Source organism: Thermothelomyces heterothallicus (assembly GCF_042370625.1).
Source record: "Thermothelomyces heterothallicus CBS 202.75 unplaced genomic scaffold P884_scaffold_3, whole genome shotgun sequence".
In the NCBI taxonomy this organism is placed as follows: domain Eukaryota; kingdom Fungi; phylum Ascomycota; class Sordariomycetes; order Sordariales; family Chaetomiaceae; genus Thermothelomyces; species Thermothelomyces heterothallicus.
The window spans coordinates 1,557,889-1,568,021 of NW_027192564.1; the positions used below are offsets into that span (position 1 = coordinate 1,557,889).

General features: G+C 53.4%; 2 protein-coding genes across 2 annotated transcripts; one reads left to right on the forward strand and one right to left on the reverse strand.

Moving 5' to 3' along the window:
* Positions 1-2,953: 2,953 nt before the first annotated feature.
* Positions 2,954-5,592, reverse strand: P884DRAFT_289983 (major facilitator superfamily domain-containing protein). Its single transcript, XM_069444033.1, has 4 exons — positions 5,118-5,592; positions 4,955-5,011; positions 4,646-4,851; positions 2,954-4,444 (listed from the first exon to the last, which is right to left on the reverse strand). Exons 1-4 carry the CDS (start codon positions 5,238-5,240, stop codon positions 3,319-3,321), a joined length of 1,512 nt encoding a protein of 503 aa, XP_069300806.1. The 5' UTR covers positions 5,241-5,592; the 3' UTR covers positions 2,954-3,318.
* A 1,000-nt stretch (positions 5,593-6,592) lies between these two features.
* P884DRAFT_316317 (uncharacterized protein) lies at positions 6,593-8,134 on the forward strand (the record flags this gene model as incomplete). Its single annotated transcript, XM_069445282.1, has 3 exons — positions 6,593-6,788; positions 6,946-7,089; positions 7,953-8,134. Coding segments are annotated over exons 1-3 (381 nt in total), but the record flags the coding sequence as incomplete, so codon positions are not given.
* Between the last annotated feature and the right edge of the window lie 1,999 nt (positions 8,135-10,133).

Here is a 10,133-nt window from a genome sequence, read left to right on the forward strand (position 1 = left end):
TAGTAGCGACATTCAAACAGAAGAGGAATTCGCCATCGAGAATTGGTCTAAAGATGGGCTGATGGACAGGGGTGCAATAGGTCGCATGGAGCGGTGAACAGCTCAGACGCCTGATCGTGGTTGCCTTATTTTTCCCATGTTAAATCACCGCTGGTCGTCTTAGATGGCTCCTCACCTGCGGCCGGGCGGTTTTGAAATGAGTCAGCCAAGGAGGACTGACACGGTCAAGAGTAGGGCGGATAGGTTAATTAGGTGACCGGATAGGTAAACAGGTAATTACCCAATCCGTCTACACTAATCGGTGGCTTCCTTACCAGGCAGGTCACAGTGGGGCCATCGAAGGATAATTATGGGGCCATCGCGGCCGAAGGCAGAGATCATGATTGGATTACTGGATCACAATTCAAAAATTGAAACGCGGACACTGATTTGTGGCCTCCTGCACACAGCATGGCAAACCTCTCCCAAAGGCTTCAAGATGGGTCAATGTGTGATGGGCACACCTCACCCGTCACAGCGGCCAGGCTCATGCCCCCGCCGGCAGGGTCTATCTACGTCATTCACGATGTTGCGCTTATCCAAGGCGTTAACTACCATTGGGCAGTCGGGGTGCCTACGGTACCTGACGCTACAAAAAGGTGAGCGTCTAGAGGCTCGGCCAGGAGCGGGCACTAGGCCGAAGAACCGCGTGAGGAATGGGCGCAGGAGGGAGCCGGTTGTGGACTGGGCATGCATGTTGACCGAATTTCCACTTGTCCGCGTGGAGTTTTCTTCAATTAGTGTACTGTAGGTATGTCCAAGCAGTGCGCTCTGCATGCAAGAGCCACGAGCCCCTGCATTCTTACCAAGGTAACTAACTAGCCAGGGGGCAACTCTGGCACTGTACTAGGACAGTATGTAGGTATGTAATCTGTATGTACATGTACATAATTACATACATGGATCAAGGTAAGGTAAGGCACCGACCGACCTTGCCTGACCGAGCACCCGAGACCTCTCGCCTCGTCTTGCTGTTGTGCTGCAGCATCCCACGTCGAGCACCTTGCAGCGCCAAGTGGTCAACCGCTTCATCGCTATCGGCGACTATCGTTGGCCGCGGCAGGGCTGTCCAATTTGCGTTCCCCAGTCTCGTGTTCCAGACCCTTTTTTTTTTGTTTTTTTTTTTTTGTTCGCTCACCCGGGCTGGGCCGGGCCGAGTCAAACGGCCTTGCAGATGGTTCTTCGGCAATCCAATACAATAAACCAAACCCATGCGGGCTCCAATCCGAATCTCAGGTGAATCGCCGAGCGACCGCGCAGAACTCACCTGGCCGACCTGTCTGCGACCTCTGTCCCACGCATCGCGGCCCCCCTCCCCGACTCCCTCTGCCATGCTGGCTCGACATACTTAGGCATCATCTTCATGTTTGAAAGCATCACACGCATCCCTGGACGTTTTCGGAAATGGAGCAGCCGTGGCTGGTGGACAGCTCAGCAGATCCCGGCCAACATCCTCCGCCAAGCGCGCCCGCTGTCTGTCTACCTCAAACCGGGATCTGCTTGCCGCGTGTTCCGACCCAGCCTTCGATCGGTTATGGCCCGGCCGTCGGGGACAACCGTTGGACGCCCCGTGGTGACACAGCGCGAAACGAGGCGCACACCACCGTTGTGTTGCAGCACGCAACCTGGGTTGTACCACTCTCTCGACAAAACTAAACCGAGAGGGGTGAGTAATGGTCGAGGGAGGGAGGCCGGGAAGGAATATGGTGCTGTCGATCCGCCGCGTTGTCCTCCCTTTGCCCCCATCGGAATCGTTGGGTCGTCACGAAGCGCCGGATTAATGATTCTGCCCAAACAGTAGCACTGCATTCCTCTCCATTCCTCTCCATTCCTCTCCACTGCAGAGACGTCCCTCCGCGCTCGCCACTGCATCCCCCCGGACCCTCCACGTCTGAGACCCTGTGTGCGTCCACTAAGAGACACATATCTTTTACACGATGTCTCACGCGGGACGATGCAAAGCGAGTGGGAGTCACCGAGCAGCTCAAATCTCGTGGCTGTTCGGGATGCTGACGCGCGGGAGATCCAAGCCCTACAACACGCCATGCCAAACATTGGAAGCATACCTTTGATGGTCACGACCGAGACATGGATAGGGCCTGACACGCAGTGGTTCCCAACCGAGAGCCGGGGTCGGAGAGCCCAAGTACACGGTCCGCGCATGTACGCCTTCTGCTTATCTCCCACACTACGAGGCGGTCCAGTCCGATCGATGGGCTCGATTCTTGACATCTGCTCCGACCGACCGACCAACCGACCGACTAATAGCACACCATGGTTCGAGCGGACGGGCACATGGGAGGATGTCGATACCTGAGAACGGAGTGGATTTGCATACGAGGTATGCGCCTCTTTTCCCGTGCCGGAGACGCAACGGGGCATCACTTGCTCGGCGAATCCGCAACCTCCGCCCGACCGCTCGGCCGAGTTTGAGGCTCCCCATATTTAACCTGCTCAACCCCCCCCCCCAATTTCCCCCTTTTTTTACTGAGCCGAGACTCAAAATAGAACACAAAAAAAAGCCAGTTGTCGATCGGCATGAGAGGCCGCATCATACGGTCATGTAGGTTTCAGACAGAACAGGCTGAGCCTGTCGTTACCATTCGGCTGACCAGCTGACCATGCCGTGGATGGTGACTTGTGGTCTCGGTCGGTCGGGTGGCGCCCGCTTAGCATCCTCGCATGAACCATGATGGTTCCATCAGAGATGAGGCGGGTAGGGGAGCGAGTCCCACCAACGATAGAGCGTAATATGTAGAGACTTGGTGTACCCATTTTGTTTTCAACTATTTTAATTCCCTGGGTGGCAACAGTGCATTCATTAAGATGTAAGCGACACGCTAGACAGCAGAGATTGAATACCGGGAGCAGACACAGTCTAGATGTCTAATGTAATTAAACATATATATATATTCGGCAACGACCTTCAGAGCCCGGCCGAGGCATGGCCTTTGCCTCACGCGCGAAACGGCATATCCACGTCATGTTGAACCTGTCTCTCAATAATAAAATACCGCGCTATAATTATACGCCACACTCCCTTCCCTACCCACGTTCTTTTTTTTGGGGGGGGTTCAAGAAGATCCAACCTCCCGAACCCTCTTCCACCCTTCTTTCGGAAAAGAACACCAAAACGACGAGTCAAGCAGCAGGGCCATGGAAAAGAATAACAAGAAATCAACGACCGGGGGCCCCTCCTCGGAACACAACGCAGAGTAAACTCGGGAGGAAGAAAAAAAAGAAAAGAAAAGAAAAAAAGAAAAATAACCTTCGCTCTCTTCAGACGGTGTAGATGAAATCCGGGCGCAGGTCGCCGCGGTCCTCAATCTCCTTGTCGGACAGGCCCCGGACCCAGTGGTCGCGCTCGCCCCTGCGGCGCCGGGCGTTCTCGCGGCGGAGGAGGAGGGAGTTGAGGACGGAGCCGCCGAAGAGGCAGAGGGCGAGGTAGCCGATCATGACGGCGTGGCCCTCGGGGAAGCGGGGGCTGTTGAAGTAGACGTTGCTGCTGACGATGCCGTTGAGGTTGCCCCAGCCGATGACGAAGCCGAGGACGACGCCGCGCTTGTAGACGCCCTCGACGTTGTTGGCCACCCAGCTGATCGTGTTGGAGATGCAGGGGTAGATGCCGAGCGCGGCCAGGAAGGTGCCCGCGTACTGGACGGCCGCGTCGTCGGTGCCGAGCAGCATGGCGAAGCCGGCGACGCCGAGGAGCGAGACGAGGACGTTGCACAGGCCGCGGGCGCGGGTGCGGTCGGCGACGAAGCCGACGGCGACCGTCAGCAGGGCGGCGGCCGCGTAGGGGGGCACCGACATGAGCTGGGCCCGGACCACGCTCGTGTTCCAGCCGAGGTTGGCGATGATGGTGGGCAGGAAGAGGGAGAAGGCGTAGAGGGGCATGTCGCAGCCCATGTAGATGACCATGCCGAGCCACATCTTCCAGTCGCGCACGGCCTGCCAGAACCAGGTCATCCGGAAGGACTCGTGGTTGGCGGACGCCTGCTTGTCCAGCTTGAGGCGGCGGATGACCCGGGCCCGGTCGTCCTCCGACAGGAAGCGGGCCTCGTCGGGGAAGTCGTGCACCATCCAGAAGGAGGCGATCCCGACCACGATGGTCAGCAGGCCCTCGAGGATGAAGATCCACGCCCACCCGGGGATGCCGCGGATCCCGTCCATGTTCTCGATCGCCGCCGCCAGCAGGCCGCCGAAGGAGCCCGACACGGCCGCCGCCGAGAAGAAGATGGCCGCCCGCACGCCGAACTCGGACCGCTTGTACCAGCACGAGAGGTAGTAGTTGACGCCCGGGAACAGCCCGGCCTCGGCCAGCCCCAGGAACCAGCGCGCCGCCATGAGCCCGGACCAGTTGTACACGAAGCCCATCCCGAGCATGCTCGCGCCCCAGAGAATCCTACAATCCGGGGGAAAAAGAGAGAAAAAAAATTCATGTTAGATATTGTCATCGTTGATTGTAGAGTAGCAGAGTTAGGAGGGGGGGGAAGGGAATTTTGTCGATCTCCTCTAAAGTCGACGGGGTAAAAAAATAAATAAATGAATAAATGAATAAAATAAAATAAAATAAAATAAACCGGGAAATGGTGGGCTTGCTTACATGATGATGGGGATGTAGATGGAGGGACGCAATCGCTTGAGCAGGATGTTGCTGAGCGGCTCGAAGACGGCGTACGACACAAAGAAGATGGTCAGCGTCGCGTTGTACTCGCCCGTGGAGAGATCTAGGTCTTTGTTAAGGCCGGCGATCTTGGCATTGCCTATGTTGGTCCGGTCGAGGAAGGCCAGGAGGTAGAGGAGGCAGAGCTGCGGCCCATTGTCAGTGCAAGCCTCCCCAGCTTGACCATCGGCGCAACAAGACGCTCTGTGCGCTTGCCGTACCGGGGAGAGAGGGTTAATAATTCCTTACCCATGGCATGAGAATCAAGTCCAGCCTCCAAAGCAGACGGCGCTCCTGGAATCGGTCCTGTTTGTCAGCCATCCATCCATCCATCCATCCATCCATCCGGTCCCGTCGTTGCCCGAGACGATTCGCGGGAGCGCCGTCCTCCCGACTACGGGGCAAACCTTACCACCTCGGCCTTCTCCGCCTCGGAGAGGTGGGCGTCTGGGTCCATGGGCATGTCTGCCCCCTCATCGTGAATCCCGTTGGCGTCGAGGGACGCCTTCTCCTTGTCGGCATCCGAGCCGGCCATGTTCGAAGTCGGATCGCGACCCTGATCTTAATTAAAGAGGTGAAGTGCTGGGAACTAAGTGCGCGGGGTTCACGGTTGAATCAGCAGGTAGAGCCGACTTAACGACGGCTGCTGTCCCGCGTGCTTCTGCGATCCCGACTTGCTTGGAAAGGGGGTATTGTTCTGGAGATGTCGGAAAGAGGGATGAAGACGTTTGTTTAAGGTTTCGGGGGGCAGGGATTAGGCGTGATTAATTAAAGATCGATATTGGACGGCAGGATAAAGCAAGTGGGCAGCCCGAGATTTATTTGTTCAGGTGCCAGGTCGGCTCCGGGGGCCAAAGAGCGGGGAGATGGATGATCCGGAGAACCGGTTTTTTTCTCTCTCTTTTTTTTCTCGGTCAGCACCTCACCCATTCCTCTTCCATGTGCAGCATTCCATGTAACCCTCGCGCAGGCGGCCAAGGTGTGGATTTGGCCGAATGTACCCGAAGAACTGCACTAAATACCCAGTAACTAGTATTGTAAGGTTAGCCCCGAGGGGCCGTTGACCTCCTGTTCCCCCCTGTCAATTGCGGGGGGGTTCCCTCGAACCCGGAGGAGGTTTGCTTCGTACCCAGCGCCACAGTACGCGAGAGAGAGAGAGTGTGTGTGTATCCACTAGTGTAGTGTAGTGTAGAGATGCTGACGGTGAAGGGATGGGGTAATATCGCCGAGGCTGCGGAGGTTCTTCGCGGGGGATCATCGACCAGGGGCCCCGGAAGTACCGGGGAATGTTGCGAGTCTACTGTATAGCGTTGCAGCAACATCCGGGGGAAACGCCGATCCAGTCCTAATCGCGGGCGCGGGGGTTGGGAGCGCGGCCTCCACTCCACTAGCGGAGCGTTTTGCGGAGTCCTTGTTTTCATTAGCGTGGTCCGCAAGCGTTGGCGGGCCGGGGAGGAACGCACGATGGCCCCCACGCAATCGGAGGAGAGGATGGAGCGGATGGTTTTGGCGAAGCTTCTTTTTGGGCGGCGGCACGGCTTTGAGGCATAGGCCAAGCCCGGAATGCAAGGAGGGAGGATGCGGAATGCGGAGAAGAGCTAACATTAGTACACTAGTGCTTGGTAGTCCTGTTAGGGCAGCCCGGCTTTTGGGCCAAGCATTGATGTTGCGGCCCGCATGCCCACCAACTGTATCACCCTCCCACCGCTCCCGTCTGGAAATATTCCTGTACTTCTCTGAGGCACGCCGTTACACGATTCCCGCAAACATTGGCCACGGCTGTCAGGGATCACTGGGAAGAACGGCTTGCTGGTTTCTACATGCACTGTGCGTCCAGCAGTGTATGTATATACTGTACATACATACATGCATACATACATACCTGCGTATGAAGATAATAGATTGAAAGATGTTTCCCCAAGATACGATAATGCTGCGCGACATGTTACATCCCGCTCTCGAGCAGCAGGCCACCGCAGCTGAACACTCAGCAGGGGGCCAGACACATGTCAATGCCGTGTATCGTGGATGGAATACATTGGCGCCACGGCGTCTTCCGAAGCGCGCTGCGAACATATCATGCGTCTGGCGGCAAGTGTGGTGGAATGGGTGCGGGCATGAAAATCGGGCATGCGGGACAAAGCTAGTGTACTATGGTAGGCATTTCCGTGCCTCCCCGCTTTCGCTTCCCCGCCCTTCGCTCTAACTAACTAGCGCCACCCCGTCTTAGCTCCTCCTAGTGTGCACTGGCGCAGGCATCCCCAGGAGCCGTCCCACACCAAACCCCGACGTCATCAATCCCGCAAACACTAGCGGCTCCCAAGACGAGCCTTTGGAGGACGAGATGCTGATACCACGGGACACTTACCATGTGCCGGTCGTTCGTCGGAGGTAAGCGCGGCAAATATCCAGAAGCCAGGGTGGTGTCGGCGACCCGGACACAGCGTTCCCTCTGTGCACTGGAACGGGAAGAACCGGACATAGTTTTAGACGGCCTAGACCGCGCCGAATAGACTCTAGCCTTTGTGAGCCTGTGTGGGATGTAGGGCATTGTCAGCTTAAGCGCCAGCTCTAAAGGACTATTGATATTATCAGAGCTGATAACTGGGATATCACATAATTATTGCCATGCGGGCATCCGTCCATGTCTCTCCCGAAGGAAATTTGGCTCGCTCTTTCTGCGGAGTCGTTCTCTTTTCTCATATGGAGTCCATACAAGTATTAAGGATCCTTGCTCAGAGACCGGCCGGTTCGGTCTGGACCCAATCATCGTGACTGTGGCAACCAACCCCGGCATGGGTCCTGGCAATCACCTTGAGACGTGGCTTGTTCAACGCGCCAGCCTGAACTTGAGGCAAACCGTTGAGCTACTAATTAGCAAACTCGGAGGTGATCTGCCAAGGCGGGAAGGGCTTCGTCTGAGGTTCTGTGGATATGCCTTGCCCGCTTCGCCCAGCCCGGCTACAGCTCAAGCATTGTATTAGCGCAATCGACCCGTCTCCCAGCCAGGCCGTGCTTGGCGCAGACAAGTTGCGCTAGGGCGTAATTAGGACACGTCGACGGCGCAGGCTGCAGATGGATGAATTTTGGTTGTCAGGCCTGCTTTTGGAGAGCGGTGCCGGTGCTAATTATTGTGTATGCGATCAGTACAGTGCACGCGAGGAGATATTATTCCTTGCTTGCAGCGGAAAGGCGGCAGTAATAAATAAACCCGCGGTCGGGCCCGCCCCTGCAGAGTTTCCGTGAGATGCTCATCATTTGAAGATCCTGGCCGTCCAGGCAATATCCCATGGATTCGGGAACGAAACGAATTGGCTGAGCACCTGTGGGGTGCCGTCGGGGACCCTCCGCTACGGCGCCTCGGGCGCCTGCTATGTCCCAGTGGCGCGCTACATTGAGGAATTAATCAGCAACACGGAGGCCAATAATAGTAGCATGTCCTCCGAGGGCAGGTAATAATTAAACCGGCAAGCTAGTGAGCTGGGGGTGGGGGGGGGGTGCTACAGCTCGATGGCTACAAATGACTACAGCTCGGACAGGCTGCAAGATACGACACCACAGCGGTATTCGCGCCGTGGGCGGCACTCCTAGACCAACTGGTACGGTCTACAGAAGTGGTGATAAGATACGTTAATTCTTCTAAGTGCTAGAGGCACTTAGGGATACTATCTAAATATATATCTATAACCCCTAGCTTATTATCCCTATTAGTAGGTCTATTAGATCTAACCTACTAATAGCTATATACTATAATGGGTACTAGGGTTTAAAAAGAAAAATATAATAACCTATTATAACTTAGTAAATATATTAGTTATTTGTCTATAGTAATAATCCTAGTAAGTATCCCGTTTGTCCTCCCTATTGTCAAATCTGTCTATCCCTTAGTCCTTCTTCCTAGCAGTTCCCAAGTTTATAATAAATGCCGATACTATAGACGGATACTCCTAAGGGGGCTATACAAGTGTTCTAGCCCTGGCCTAGGCATCCCTGACTAGGGTACGGTTACTATAGACCGTACTAGTGGCCCTCTTACGTAAGGGGCTCTCCTACGCTAGTATGTCCGAGTATAGGCGTTTCTAGCTAGTGGCTATAGGCGGTAGCAGGTGTGCTACTAGCCTAGTAATCGAACTTAGGGGAGTACTATATCTAGTAGTAGCCGGTAGAGGTAGGTAAGCTATAGGCTCTTAGCTCCTAGAAGCCTTCTATAGTATAGTAATTGCTATAATATGCTTAGTAAGCTAGGCGATCGTTTCTTCTAGCTATTATATCTTCTCGTCTGCTCCCTTCCTCTAATTAAGGGTAGTTATATAGTTATTATTTACGATTATAGAAGCCTCCTTTAGTTACTTAAGTTCCTCCTTAACTTGGTTAAGGTCCTTTCTGACGTTACTAATAGCCTTATCCTACCTCTAGACTATGGCCTGACCTATATTAAGAAGGTTAGCCTTGGTAGCTAAGTACTAGCGTTTAGCGAAGTCCTTGTTAGTCTTATTACCCTTAGTGGTACTATAGGCTATAGTGATATATATAGATATAGAGTATAGGCCCTAGTGACCGGTCGGGCTATAGTAGAGGTAGCTAAGTTTAAATAGGTAGCTATTAACTAAGGTATTACTATCTCCCTTAGGTATATAGATATAGGCTACTAGTAGTTCCTTAGGCTCTAATATACCGGTAGGTACTATACTAGTAGTATAATAGGCCTTATATATATTTTTTAGCTTCTTCTTAAGGTTATATATAGCTATATTAGCCCTATATAAGTCATTATTAGCCTTCTAGTAGAAATAGCAGATCTAGTAGTAGGTATAGATAAGCATTTCCTTATTACTATAGCATTCCTAGTAGGTATAGGTAAGGCAGTCCTTAATAGGCCTAATTATTATAGCTATAGATAGATATAGCAGGCTAGACTTGATGATATTAATACTAGTAAAAGGGTCGAACTCTATACCTACGAAGGTATTTTCTACCTCCTCGAGGCTATCGAAAGTGATATATATATTATTAAGCCTGCCCTAGGACTTGGCCTCCTCCTCTTTGTCCTTAAGATCCCTCTTAGTCCTATAGGTAAATCTGCCGGTAGGTGCCCTATGCTATACGTACCTAATAGGTATAGTAGGCTAAGGCACAGGCTTAGGCGGTTAAAGTGTCGAGTCTGGCTATAACAAGGCTTAGGCTATTAGGCTAGTAGTAGTATTGGCTATAGTCTTATTAATAACTAATATAATCTCTTTGTTACGTTACTTGGTACCCTATAGTATAGCTATAGGTAAGCTAGTATATATATATAGGTATATAGTTATATCCTAGGTAGTGGCGTCGGTAGGGCCAGATTCTTGGTAGTCCTACTCTAGTTAAGCTATATCCAATTCGTAGGATGGGAAGTCGGTAGGCTCGAGTGTCGGAATTGCCCGGCGTGTAG